Here is a 15380-nt window from a genome sequence, read left to right on the forward strand (position 1 = left end):
CTATGGGCAACTGATCAATTTTTCCTCGGCACAGGTTTGGATAAATCCATTTTCTTGTGCAATTTGCACAGGTCTGTCTTATTTACTACCAGGAAATTTAAATGGGCTCTGTCAGATAGAAAAACTTTTGATATGTTGTAAAGCACGTTGTAAAGCATAGGTTTTGCAATTGCTTTCATTAGAAAATTTTCAGTATTTCATACTGAAAATGCCAGTCAAACAACTGCCCCCCCCCCCTGCCTGCTTGGACACATACTAGTCCAGCTGTGTCCATGCTTCATCACCTATGTCATGGACACACTTCCTTGATTGACAGCTGTGAGCGCAGGGCTCACAGCTGGAGGAAAAATCCTCTCACTGTCAGCTTGTGTCCCGCTACTGTCAGTGAGGACAAGCTGGGAGTTGTAGTTTTGCTAATGCTAGGCGAGATGTGAGCAGACAGCATACTGAGGGAGGGGGCGGAGACCTGCACAGTGAGGCCACACCCCCTCCCTTTGAGAGGAATTCAAAAGTGAACGAAAGAGTGTGAGAGTGAACTAAATTAAAAGTGTAATAAAAAAAAAAAATAAAGGTGCTAGACACATAGAAATTAGATGTACATGGTCAGGATTAGGTACGGAGTGATATATATATATATATAAAAAAAAAAATGTTGTTGGATCTGAAGGGTACGCTTTAACTAGCAGGAAATACTTGCTTCTCCAGGGTCATTCATAAATTAATATATATATATATATATATATATATATATATATATATATATACTATTTCAGATACTGTTAAAGTTACCAAGTGAATTCTTCTTTGGACATAATATGATTCCAATAAGGATTCACCTGATCGCATGCCGTGCCAATAAATGCCATTGGATGCATACTGCTGGCAAAATTATGTGTCTAATGGACCCTGCCATTATAGTGGGTTTTCAATTACTGCAACTGTCTTGTTCAGGCAAATGAAACTTGCAGAAATCTATTTGCTTACTGCCAAAATAACCCCATTCAGAAGACTGGAACTGATTTTCTATTGCAGACATTTCTGGCAACAAATTGGGCAGCCTGGGGTCTCATACACAGTGCTGTATGATCCATCTGAGTTGTTTGGATCTGTAGTACAGCGCCCATAATCTGCCATGTGCCCAAGCTGTTCCTCCATTTTATACATAAATATGAATCTATAAGGATGCTTGTCCTATGACACATGCCTCACAGGGGCACCAAAAGACACTTGCTCCCTATGAATCAATAATACAGGTTCATAGGGATCCCCTTAGCTGCAGTATGGGGTTAATGGATGTACAAGTCTGGCTGTGGACGACGTCATCACTCTATCTAATTCTATATGCACTAGCTGTCTGCTTGTGTTACTGGATGGTATACGTCACTGCCAAGGAGATAAAACAATACATGTTGACAATTGAAATCCATGTAACGCATCAAGTGCAAGAAGTGGCGGCTTCGTGGGCGCAGGCAGGACCAATATCCACAAATACCAGATTGCACCTGATGCTTGCTGCTTTTGGATTTGGTCTTGCCAATAGTCATTCGGCATGGGGAGGAGCAGCTGCCATGTTGACCTACACCACTACTATGCTCCTTTTTTAAATCTGTTGAGAGTTGTACTTCTAGTTGCCGCACTATTGTTACAGTCCCACACAGTGAAGCACCTTTCTTTCACGTTTTTTGTATCTCACATCAACCTATTAGTATGTTTAGGAGTGTGGAATGAAACCATACAAAGTCATACAAACTCCATGCAGATGTTGCCCTTGGTCAAAGTCAAACCCAGCGCTGCAAAGCTACAATGCCAAAAAGTGATCCGCCTTACTGCACTGTGAACCATGTTGCATGACATATGAATGCAGATTCTTGCAGTGCTAGCTTGCACAAGACTGCACCGCTAAATATAATGCATTATTAAAGGTTATCTATGATTAGAAAAATGCTGGTAGTCCTTCAACTCGGTCCTATTCACTTCAATGGAGCCGAGCTGCAATACCAGACACAACCTGTGGACATGAGTGGTGCTGTTTTTGCAAGAAAGGAGCAGCATTTTTCTAATCCTGGACTTCCCCTTTAAGTAGCTTATGAATGCTGCATCACAGAAATGTCTGCCATTTTGGAGAAACTTCATGCAGCGGTTGCCCTTGGTCAAAGTCAAACCCAGTGCTGCAAGGCAACAATGCCAAAAAGTGATCCACAATGTTACATGCCACATTGGCTGGGGATTCTTGCAGTACTAGCTTGCACAAGACTGCACCCCAAAATCTTATGCATTAAAGTGGTTGTCCAGGATTAGAAAAATGCTGCTTTATTTTTTTTATTTTTTTTTAAAACAGCACCACCCTCATCCACAGGTCAGGGGTGGTACTGCAGCTCAATCCCATTCACAGAAATGCATGTCCCTTTTTTTTATTTTATTTTTTTAATAATAGCACAATTTCAATCCACAATCATCAATGTATACAAAAAAATGTGCAAATAGGTCCTGTGCATCATGTAGATCAGTGGTCTCCAAACTGTAGACCTGCAGGTGTTGCAAAACTACAACTCCCAGCATGCCCGGACAGCCGTTGGCTGTCCGGGCTTGCTGGGAGTTGTAGTTTTGCAACATCTGGAGGTCCACAGTTTGGAGACCACTGATGTATATCTTTGTAGTGCAGCGTTCACTATACTCTTCCACAATATATTCTTCCCCAGCCATTGCAACACAACAACTCCCAGCATGCCAGGATAGCTGAAGATTATCTAAGGATGCTGGGAGTAGTAATTCTGCAAAAGCTGGAGACTCACAAGTTCTAGTGCATAAAGGAATCCCAGTAAAGGAATCCCAGTGAAATGTTATGTGCATCCAGATCCTCCCAGTGCATATGACAGATGCACACTGTGCACTTCTCTCTACTCTATGGCTACAATGCACTGTCACTATATTGCAGTGTGCACAATGCTGTCAGCTCCAGTCCTGGGAAGATAGAAGAGCATTGATCAGAAGCTCTTGCTGACTCTTCCCTCTGCCAGCCTACCAATCCAATGAATGGAATATAAATATCAGCCAATGGCTGCTGGGCCAGGCATGGATATATAAAGGGGCTGGGAGCCCTCTCCTACACACATCCCTTCAGGTCTGGGGAGTTGTTGGTCCTGTAGTCACTCAGGAGTCTTTATAGATATTTTGCCTCCAGTAACAGATACCTGGTAAGTAACAATGTTGATCCTTGTGCTGTTCCTGCATAGGAGGCTATTGTGCTATTGATGTTCCCCTGCTACATGATGGATACAATGTATCAAGGCATTGGGGCTGCTGAGCCAGCACTGTGTGGGTTAACTGAGGCGTCGCACTCAGAGCTTTCCAGATCCTTTTGCTTTGCAGACTTGAGATCTGAGGATCCATCCAGCAGCAGCTTCTTGGATTGTAAGCATGGACCCCCCTCCATGATCTGCCTTGGATTTGGGGTGGGGGGTGGTCTGGGTGCTCTCAGGAGCCTGGGATGGGAAGTTCATGGGGCTCACAAAGAGGGGAGCTGTGCAGAGAAGCCCATGCCCTTGAGATGCATTCAGACTGGGCGTTGCTGGGTTTTTCCTTAATACAATGATATTCTTCTGGTTGCCTGACTCCAAATGCAGAGACACTGAACATTGCAGCAGATCTTCTGCAGACTATTACACCTGCTGCAGGAATGTGCTGCTAAGGAGGGAGTACTGTGCAAACAGAAATGTCTGTACATGGAGGGGATTGTGTGAAAGGGTTAATGTGAAGGTTCGTTTTCTCAGGTCTGCACTGCCCCCTTCTGGTATTACTTGTACCAGTGGTGCAGCCAGTGGGCTCGGGGCCAGCAGCACTTGGGGGGGTGACTGGTTATTGTTGGGTTGGCCCTAGGTATCTAACAGGAGTCGTCCTAGTAAATGTCTTAATTGAGATGCAGGACTAATGTTCCCAACGTTATCCTGAGTAGCCCTGGTGTCCCCTCATAGGATCCATTATTATACATTTACCTCCTATGTTGGCTTATAAGTCTCTGGACTTGCAGATTAAATGTTACAGTCAAGGACATTAGATCTGTTACCATTTATATTGAATTATTGTATCGCTTATAAACTGCACCATATGGGCAGCTTCTGATGCCTAGCCATACTTGGATATCCACTGCTATGTAACTAGGTAAACTTCCCTTTTCTGGACTGGAGGAAAGCTGGTTGACAACCATTATGCAAGTTGCAATGTTACTAAATAGTCCGCTTGATAAAAGTTGTAGCTGTAGCTTGTAGATTATATTCACTGATTTATTTATGTATTTGCAGATATATGTATGGGGGCGGGGGGGCATAATTCAAGGTAATTGTAAAGGTTAACTACAGCTCTATGAAGGTTTTACCCTTTGTTCCCCATAATCTTGCAGTAAAGTGCAATCATGCCTTTTGGCAACTCCCACAATCAACTGAAACTGAAGTACAGCGTGGACGATGAATTCCCAGACTTGAGCCTCCACAACAATCATATGGCCAAGGTGCTGACTAAGGAACTGTATGAAAAACTGAGGGTCAGACAGACGCCAAGTGGATTTACTGTGGATGATGCCATTCAAACTGGGATTGACAACCCAGGTAAAGTCTCATCCTCTCCCTCTGTCCTCTCATCCACTTTACCATCTGTCCACACTCATTACTGGATGTGCTGAAACCTATCTGGCGGCTTTAAAAGACCGGTCCCATGACTTAAAGGGAATTTAACTTCTTCTTCCTTATCATTTATTTTTTCTTGGGAAATTTGCAAAATTAATTTTGCAGCATTTTGATTAAAAAGGGACCCGATCTTAACCTGTACAGTCTTTATTCTCAGTGTGGTCCAGCCGGTCATTGTGAGGCTTTCTGCTGAGCAAGAGTTGCCCGACCTCCATAATCACAACAATCATATGGCCAAGGTGTTAACTCTTGACATGTACAAGAAATTAAGACATAGGATGACCCCCCCCCCCCCCCCCCCCCCCAGTGGCTTCATGCTGGATGGTTTAATACAGACTGGGGTGGACAATCCTGGTTAAAAACACGCTCACTATTTTTTTTTTTTTTTTTTTTTGTGTAGCATGACCTCTAAATTCCTTACATCGAGAAGGCAGCCATTTTGTATAAAGTGTATCTGAGCAATGTCAAGGTTCAACACGCCAAATGTCACTAGTTTCTAGTGAATCTATTGGCTGCATTTGGAACAGATCACAAGATGGCTGCCTCCATTAAGTGTATGCGGCCGGTCTACTTTTACAGTTACTATGCAGGCCTGGAGTTTGAAAATGGTGATATTCTAATATAGTATAGATTAATATAGAATGAAGTGACACAAACCTCTACTAACCTGTATAGCAATAGTGGTTTCTGTCCTTGAACTGTATGTATATTGTGTCCATTAATGTGGATTTTTCTATTTCTTTAATATTTATACTTGATCCCAAACACTCAATGTAAATTGACAGTACAGAACTCATTCAGTCCAAATGCATACAGTGTGGAGTTTCTAGGGTAACACTTTAGTGTAAAGCAAACCTTTTACATCCAGGAGGCTTTCGGGCTGACATATTTGTCACAACAGTACAAGGTTCTTCCAGGAGAGAACACTGCAGTACCTTGCACCACTACTTATAGTACAGGGGCTGCTGCACTCGCCCAAGCACCACTGCCCCTTCAAATAGCTCCTGGGTCTGAGGATAGGTCATCAATTTTTAGAGCCTGAATTACCACTCTTAAACATCTTGGCTGATGGATGATTTCTGACCCTTGATTAAGTAATTCACTCAAGGAAAAGTTCTATCCTTTCAGTCTAGGAATTCATAGGAATTCTTAAATTAATAACTAATAAATTGCAGGATTTTCTAATATTGAACCATTGGCTCCTTCAATGGTGTCTCCAACAACTTAGGTACTTAAGTTCATAGTTGCTGAAGACTGAAGTTCAAAGATGCAGCTAATGCATTAAAGGGGTACTCTGGTGGAAAACAATTTTTTTTTATATATTTTTCTCTTCCCCCTCCCCCCCCCCCCCCCCATATATACTGGCTCCAGAAAGTTACAGATTTGTAAATTACTTCTATTAAAAAATCTTCTTTCAGTTTTTATTAACTGCTATATACTACAGAGGAAGTTGAGTTATTTTCAGTCTGACCACAGTGCTCTCTGCTGACACCTCTGTCCATGGCAGGAACTGTCTAGAGCAGGATAGGTTTGCTGTGGGGATTTACTTATACTCTGGACAGTTCCTGACATGAGGTGTCAGCATAGAGCACTGGTCAGAAAGAAAACAACTCCACTTACTCTGGAGCATACAGCAGCTAAGTACTGGAAGGATACAATTTTATTTTTTAATATATAGAAGTAGTTTAAAAAATATATACTTTCTGGAGCCAGTTGCTATGAAATTGTTTTCCACCGGAGTACCCCTTTAAGTTGTGTGTGTGTGTGTGGAGATGAGCAAACTTAGTGATTCAATTCGTCATGAACTTCTCGGCATTTGCTGACTTTAGCATGTATAAATGAGTTCAGCTTTCAGGTGCTCCGGTGGGCTGGAGACTCTCTCCTAGGACTGTATCCACCTTTTCCAGCCACCGGAGCACCTGAAAGCTGAACTCATTTATCCAGGCTAAAGTCGGCAAATGCCGAGAAGTTCGTGACGAATCGAATTACTGTAAGTTCGCTCATCTCTAGTTGTATGCCTCCTAAATATTTGGCACCTTACACTCCTGTGAATTGGATTGGTGGTTCTTAATACAGAAGTAGGTTGAGGGTTGAACAATTGTTCTGTTAAGGCACCCATACACATTTAAAAATTTCAATTAAAATGATAATAAAATTTCACCCAATAAACAAAACGGTTGTATGGGGAAGGTCAATTAAAAGGTGCACATAGCAGCCAATCAAATTGCCTCATGTGTATCTAATTATAACATACTTTTTTTTTTTTAACTAAGCACTAGATTTTACAATATATAACTTGTTGCTAATCTTTATATAGTAAAATCTAGTGCTTGGTTCCCTTTAAAAGACTCGAGCTGAGTCAACTTTTATTGTGTACAGGCTTTAATGTCTCCTATTTTATCTGAAGAAAAGTTGGCCTATGTCTGACCTTTCGGAAAAAATATTGTTAGAACGCTTTCAGAAACATAGTGCACCCATCGCCTAGTGTCACTGATCATATATGGCCGGTCTTCAGTCAATAATTGTTTACGGTCAAATCTGCCATATATGACCAATGGCAACTGATGAAAGATGGATGCTCTTTCTGGGAACATTCTTTCAGAAAATGTTCAGATCATTGATAGATCCTCCATCTGACTTTTTATTTATTTTTTTTTTTTTTTTGGGGATAAGGGGTGACAAGCAGAGGTAGTTTGCCATGCCCTAAGCATCCAAAGGATTTTTTTAAATGGGGGAAATTCTGTAGATTTGTCTGGCTTTAAGTGCAGCTTATCTATATCTATAAGGTACATGCAGACCTGTTGGGTTTTTGCATTGTCTAAGAACAGGGAAGACTTTAGTCTCTGAGAAACTTCTTTCTATACCACTGTTTTTGTATCCTCTTACAAAAGTCTCCATGCCATTCGATAAGGAACCCAAATTTGTTGGGTTATCCTGTGTCACTGTAAATTCTGTATGTGATTTGTTGTACTTGTGTAGGCCACCCTTATATTATGACAGTGGGATGTGTCTCTGGAGATGAAGAGTGTTATGATGTGTTCAAGGAACTCTTTGACCCCATCATTGAGGACAGGCATGGGGGTTACAAACCATCAAGCCAGCACAAAACAGACCTCAACTCAGACAATCTGAAGGTAAGTGGTATAATGTCTCCTGTGTTCCTACCGCAGAAAAGGTTGTCTAGTTTTAGAAAACCAATTTATAAAATATTGGAGCATTCAGAGTTGATGGATGAGAATCATATTATGGCCAGCATGTAGAACCGTTAGTCTCATGCTCTGCAGGACCTTTTTGTTATCCTGCATAATTTTTTTTTTTTTAAATCTACTTTAAATTGACTATTTGTAATGCTTCAATTCACCTGTGGTGGTGCTGCAGAGAAATTGAACATTTCCACACATACATGATGATCACGGGGATCCCTGCTGTAGTTTAATGATAAACTATTTACTTGGAATGAATAATACCCCAAACATCAAAGTTGTCCTATAGGAACCTCACCAAAACTGCTTTTAATCGCTTATGCTGTCAACTTTATCACGAGTGGCCGTCATGTAATGCTTGTTAGGAATGGCAGGTAAATTATATACGTATGGCCAGAATTCCTGTAACCTAGGAGGTGACCATGCTTGTCTCAGAGATCCATTGTGGTCCCCTCTGGACAGCTGCTTGGTTACCGGCTTTGCTGCTATATTCACTCAATGTGCATGGCGTATTAGGAAGTCTCAAGGGCTCTTGAGAAAATGCAATAGAAAAATCAACAAATAGGAGTGAATATTTCTTAAATGTATTCTTCTCAGGGTGGTGATGACCTGGACCCAAACTACGTTATTAGCTCGCGTGTCAGAACTGGTAGGAGCATTCGGGGATTCTGCCTCCCACCTCACTGTAGCCGTGGGGAAAGACGAGCCATTGAAAAACTCTCCATTGAAGGTAGTCTTTCTCTTTTGAATAAATAATAGAGCCTTTCTTTAATTAGAAATCTAGCCTTCTCAAAGTATTCCTTCCACATGCTCAATGACAAAGTTTCCGTGAGCGGAATCTGTAAATAAGACAAAGTGCCGCACTAAGCAGGTAGTATATGTAAGCGATTCCGGGGTGTGCTGTGTTGATGGCAGGCCATTGCTGTATGAAGAGTAATCGTGGAGCTCAGGGATTCACGATATGGATGTTGTATTCTTTGGCAGACCTTTTAAGGATGTGCCTTCCTACAAGTAAATCCTAGAAATACCTGGCTGTATATGGTATTGGAAAAGGAGTCTTGGCTCAGTAAAAAGACATTCTTTCCCTCAGACTTGAATATAGAATTTAATGTAACCTAAAGCCAGACAGAGTGCTAGTTCTCAGAAGACCCTGTCGTCCAGTTTGGAAGAGCGTACCATTTAAAGATTTCTCCAGGTATATAGGAACACCCATAAGGGAGGCAGCCACTTAAGTACAGAACAACTTGCTGAAGATGTCCACAGAACTACTAGTACTAACCTAGGAATGGGTCACCGTATCCCATAAAAAGCAGACTCTTAAAAGGGTTCTACACAAATTAAGAAATTGGGACATTATGGCAGCAGAGGTGCCTAATTCTACTACATAGTGCTTCTATCTGACTATTAGATCTATATGTGACACTTATAACTGCTATAAATGTCTCAAATTGCTGGTATATTGGTACACTGAAGGAGTTATAGAACAGCCGTGATATATGGCTAGCATGCTGCAGTTCACAGGATGGCTATTGTGGACCATATAGAACATGGGCAAATACAAAGGGTATGCCTGTAGTATGATTTGTGAGCTCAGACCTGTCTAAAGTTGTACACCTGTTTTTCCTCACCTGAAGGGGGTGTCCTATCATGCCCTCAGCTGTCCTTATGCTATGTGGACATCAGAGGAATGGGTGGTTTCCCACTCGTCAAACCACACACATTTTACATGGCCTGCCATTTAATTAATCTACATAATTGGCCCACAAGTGACACTTTCCCTGCAGAAGCTCTAAAGTTTTGTCACATGTACATAGATCGCATTGTGCTGTGGGATTCACCTGTTTTCCATTAGAGCAAACAAAATGTCAGTATGAAGTGTCTCTTGGCCAGCGGCCACACAAGCGGTGTAGACAGCAGGCCACTGTCTCTTGTGGTCCTGGAGCATAGCTGAACACTGGGCACTTGTATCCCTGAGAAGGAGTGTGGGGGAGTTGCTAAATAAACTTGGTGCCTCTCTTGTGAATGGGTGAAGCGGAGATTGCAGGGATGACTTTATTTATTTTTTACACTATTTATAGACCTGGTTAAGTAAAGTGACTCCTGTGTAAACTTTAGGTTCTTATATTTTTCTTAGCTCTCGACAGTCTGAGCGGTGACTTGAAAGGTAAATACTATGCCCTGAAGAGCATGACTGACCAGGAGCAGCAGCAGCTTATTGATGATCACTTCCTCTTTGACAAACCTGTCTCTCCTCTTCTTTTGGCCTCTGGAATGGCCCGGGACTGGCCTGATGCCAGGGGTATCTGGTAGGTATCTTCTGAGGTAGTGTGATAATTCTGGCCAATTGCCTTTTTTACCTCGCTTACAAATTGTCATGCTTATTTTTCTGGGACAAATGATCATGTGCCCCACATTCAGTCAGGTGCATAAAGGATTACCTCAGTCTTGTGTGATGTAGGGCAGATGGCCTTAACCCCCTTGTTTTCATGATGCCATGAAATGGTTTATCCTCAATACCACTTGAAGGTATACCGCTGGATCCTGGGCCAGGCACTGGGGTAATGACTCTGTTATGGAACAGTAGCTTTAAAGAGTTAGACAGGTGGAATAGTCTATACAGCTTAGCCAGGCCCACAGAGGTGACTTCAGAGACCTTGGGACTTGCAGTGGACTGGGACAATTGTGATGCAGGCCACGCTGAATGAAGACAGGTTGACTTTGACTTGACTGACTATACCCTGTTTGTAGCTTACTAGGCTTTGACTGGGACCTGGGGGTAGTAGACTTGTGGCTACTTGACAGACTTTAGGACTCCTCGAGACGCTCGCCTAGGACTTGACTGTACTGCAACTCGGCACACAACATAAGAGGGAAGAGACTCCTCCCAGGGCTTATGTAGGGGAGACTCTAGTGGGGTCCCATAGGCCACCCTCTGGTCACTGACACCACACTGGATTACAATCACATGACAAATGTTTAACCACATGACAACTGTTCTTAAAGCTATAACATTTCTATATAATTACATAGCATACAAATAACACTGCAGAGAGGCTGCCTGACAGGGCAGCTAGGGTACAGGAGTACAACTCCTGTACTGGGCCACCACACTTGTTTCTGCATGGAGCTACCATCTGGCCCATGGCATATACCCTCATTCAATATTCTACCATGCTACAGAGTGACTATTACAGCATTTCTCATCCTGTTAAGATGGTGATGCCCGATCACTTGTCTTACTGCCTTTGCTGCTAGCTATTACATTTAAGCTGGGTAAATCCTGGATGAAGGCCTAATCTGAGCTTCTCTTCACAACTGCACCTTGACCTATACTAAAATTTACTACTTAAGAGCTGTACTGTGAAACAGTGGCAGCTACAGGATTGGGAGAAAAGTGGTGGTGGTGGTTGGGAGGGGGGTAGTCTTGCATCTTTTTTGGGCAGAGAAACGTGTATGCAGCTAAGGGTTATTAGTCTGTATAGGCTCTCAAAATAAAAAAAAAGTAGCCTAGTGGGATAGGGACCATATGTAGAGATGTGCAGCCTTCTCACTTCTCTATGGAATTGCAGCCATTATGACTAGCGCTGGGCTCCAATAGCAGACACACTGAAAAATAGGAGTTTATGGAAGAAAACCATATTCTTTGTTTGAAAACTTTCAATATGTTAAGGGATATTGGGTTTGTTAGAACACCAGATAATTTAGTAGCAATTTTCTAAACTAAAGAACTAGACCTCTGGTTAGAGCTTCTTCTCTCAATCTAAAACACTGTTTCCCAACTGGGGGCCCTCCAACTGTTTAAAAACTACAACTCCCAGCATGCCTGGACAGCCAAAGGCATAATATTATGTTGTTTTTTTTCCAGTAGAAAAATGCATAGATTAGGTAGACAAAAAAATCTGCATAAAATCATGGCTTATTGTATGTGCTGTATGCTTCATTGAAGGCACAATGACAACAAGACTTTCCTTGTCTGGATCAATGAGGAGGATCATCTTCGTGTGATTTCCATGCAGCAGGGCGGCAACATGAAGGAAGTCTTCAAGAGGTTCTGTGATGGTCTGACAACCGTAAGTAACTTTAAACATCATATATTATCAAACTGTTAGCAATACCATAGCCATATTTTATATGCTAGGCCAAAAACTCATGAATCAGTAGTTGCCTGTGAGGTCTTTAAAGGGGTGGTCCAGTGGTGAAAAACTTAGGATAGGGGATAAGTTTCAGATCACGGGTGGGGGTCCGACCGCTGCACTAAGCACCCTCAGTACAACTATATGGCAGAGCCGGAGATTGCTGACGGCAGCGCTCCAGCTCTGCCATAGAGTTGTATTGAGTGTCAGCTGCCACTTCATGCAGTGGTCAACACACCCCCTTTCCTGTGGGCTGTCGGGGGGGGGGGGCGGCGCGGCGCAGCGCCCATACAGGAGATCACAGGGGCCCCCGGCAATCTGAAACTTATCCCCCTATCCTTAGGATAAAGGATCTTTTTTTTTTTTTTTTTTTTTTTTTTTTTTTCACCACTGGATATCTCCTTTAATGATTCATGTATTGTAATTCCCCTTTTTTAATATATTTTTTTTTTTTTTTTTTTTTATATTGTGGTTCTTTCCAGATTGAGTCTCTGTTTAAGAACAAGGGCTATGAATTCATGTGGAATCAACACCTTGGGTATATCCTGACCTGCCCATCTAACCTTGGAACTGGTCTCCGGGCTGGAGTCCATATTAAATTGCCAAATCTGAGCAAAAACGAAAAGTTTGGCGAAATCTTGAAGAGGCTGAGACTGCAGAAAAGAGGAACAGGTAACCTGTTACCAACATCTATAGATACTTCTGTTGCACATTGATCAATCCTTCATCCTTTTGCTAGGAAACTTAAAAAAAAAAATAGAGCTATAGACACTTATATCCCTGTACAGTGCAAATGAATGGACTTTACAAGATGTAATTTAACATGCTTCATAGTAGACCTGCACTGGATTGTATGCACAATGCAAAGGTTAAAGTTTACATATTATGCAAGACTTGTGAATACTATGGTGGTGCTTTTCTAGGTCCATTTTAGAGTTTATTTTTTATTTTTCCCTCACACCCACTTGTACTAATACATAGCACACAGCAGTACCACATACAGGGCCCATACTACTGATCACTTCCCTTAGAAAATAATGTGTTAAACTATACCCCTCTGTGTCTAAACAGTTTCTATATGCCTCTCTACTACTAGGTGGTGTTGACACTGCAGCTGTTGGTGGAGTCTTCGATGTTTCCAATGCCGATCGTCTGGGCTTCTCAGAGGTAGAACTGGTTCAGATGGTGGTTGATGGTGTGAAGCTGCTTATTGAGATGGAAAAACGTCTGGAGAAAGGCCAGTCCATTGATGACCTCATCCCAGCACAGAAATAAATGCACTTTAATGGCCATGCTTTCTAATTTATTGGATGAATAGCCTCACTGAGTTCTTGGGACCCAACTCCTGCTTAGTAACAGTGTAGACATGTCTTCCATCTGTTTATGGGTTTTGTTAGGGTTTTTTTTTGTTCTCAATGGCTGCAATGTTACTGAAAACTAGAAAATAAACATTGGTTTTGCCTTGATATGTTCTGTCTGACTTCTAGTATTTCACATATTCTCCACACTTGAGGGTTCATTGCTACATGATCCTATTAATCCAAAGGTTACCCACCCACCTCTGCCATCTACAGCTAATTTAAGCTAAAAACAAAACTGACTGCATTTTGAGGGTGGCTTCATGGCCAGCATTGGAGGGGGGGGGGGGGGGGGCCTTGGCAGTTGCCCAGGGCCCCGTTCCAAAGGGGTTTACTGAAAAGCTTTAGGTCTATACACTCATTTATGCAATTTGTGCAATCTGTGATTTTGGGCAAATTGCTGCAAAATACAGTAGTGACTATTGCCCTAAAGCTGCACAGAGCCCATAGATGGCGAGCGCTCACACTTGCTATACATCTGCTAGGACCTACAATGAATCCAATAGGCTAGGACCTTCTTGATGTAATTGCAGATGCATAGTAAGTCTGTGTGTAATGGATATAGAAAAGGGATTGGGGGGGGTGGGGGGGTGTTGCTGCTGAACCAGTAACAAATATTGTGGGGAGTTCATGGACTTAACCCCTTGAAGACTTTTTCACTTTAGCTCCAAACCACCCCTGTGTACACCATTGACCATGCAGTTTAATTTGCAATGTTTTCATAGTTCGGACATTTAAACATGCAACGGTACCACATGTTTATATAATTTTGATTTAGGGAAGGAGTTAAATCACACTAACCCCTTAAGGACACAGGGTTTTTCAGTTTTAGCATTTTTGTTTTTTTCCTCCTTACCTTTTAAAAATCATAACCCTTTCAATTTTTCCACCTAAAAATCCATATGGCTTATTTTTTGCGTCACCAATTCTACTTTACAGTGACATTAGTCATTTTAGCCAAAAATCCATGGTGTCATGGGGGAAAAAAATCATTGTGCAGCAAAATCTAACGAACACAATTTTGTAACTTTTGGGGGCTTCCGTTTCTACGCAGTGCATATTTCGGTAAAAATGACCTTATCATTCTGTGGGTCCATACAGTTAAAATGGTACCCTACTTATATAGGTTTCATTTTGCCGTACTTCTGGAAAAGCATTTCTACATGCAGGAAAATGTATACGTTTAAAAATTTTATAGTTCAGACATTTACGCACGCGGCGATACCACATGTTTTTATTGACACTTATTTTCTTATGGGAAAAGGGGATGATTCAAACTTATTAGGGAAGGGGTTAAATGATTAACACTTTTTTTTTTTTTTGCAGTGTTGTAGGTCCAGATCACTGGTGTGTATTAACTCGCCTGTGATCAGTGTTATCGGCACTTGACTGCTCCTGCCTGGATCCCGGGCACGGAGCAGTCATTCACCAATCGGACACTGAGGAGGCAGGTAAGGGCCCTCCCGGTGTCCTGTAAGCTGTTCGGGACGCCGCGATTTCACCGCAGCTGTCCAGAGCAGCCGGGATACTTTCGCTTTCGCTTTGATTGCCGCGTCTGAAGGGTTAATACAGGGCATCACCGCGATCGGTGATGTCCTGTATTAGCCACGGGTCGCGGCTGTTGATGGCTGCAAGGACCGACCCCCGATATGACGTGGGGTCACTGCGGAGGACATAAATATACGTCCTTCGTCATTAAGGGGTTAATACTTAGATTGCATACACTGAACAATGCTATAGCAAAGAACTGATCAGTGCTCAACTGCTTCAGCCTACCTAGGCTGACTGGCGCATCAAACAGATGGTGAGGAGGCACTATGTTCGGTAAGCCATGACTTCAGTCAGCTGAGCTAGCCGGGATAACTTGTCTCCCACTTTAGATGCAAAGTTGACTGCGACATCTAAAGGGTTAATACCAGCCATCAGCCTGATCAGTAATGTCCGGCATTGGCTGCAGGTTCTGGCTGATGGCAACCAGGACCCACGGCTATGAAGCGCGCTCAGCTC

At 42.4% G+C, this 15380-nt stretch overlaps 1 protein-coding gene across 1 annotated transcript; it reads left to right on the forward strand.

The window, feature by feature from the left end:
- The first annotated feature begins 3037 nt into the window (after positions 1 to 3037).
- CKB (creatine kinase B) lies at positions 3038 to 13481 on the forward strand. The gene is made up of 8 exons (XM_056545672.1): positions 3038 to 3194; positions 4397 to 4601; positions 7659 to 7813; positions 8480 to 8612; positions 10017 to 10188; positions 11829 to 11952; positions 12498 to 12687; positions 13112 to 13481. The coding sequence occupies exons 2-8, from the start codon at positions 4409 to 4411 to the stop codon at positions 13288 to 13290; spliced, it is 1146 nt and encodes a 381-aa protein (XP_056401647.1). The 5' UTR covers positions 3038 to 3194; positions 4397 to 4408; the 3' UTR covers positions 13291 to 13481.
- The last annotated feature ends 1899 nt before the right edge of the window (positions 13482 to 15380 follow it).

The sequence above is a fragment of the Hyla sarda genome, chromosome 11, assembly GCF_029499605.1.
Source record: "Hyla sarda isolate aHylSar1 chromosome 11, aHylSar1.hap1, whole genome shotgun sequence".
Classification (NCBI taxonomy): domain Eukaryota; kingdom Metazoa; phylum Chordata; class Amphibia; order Anura; family Hylidae; genus Hyla; species Hyla sarda.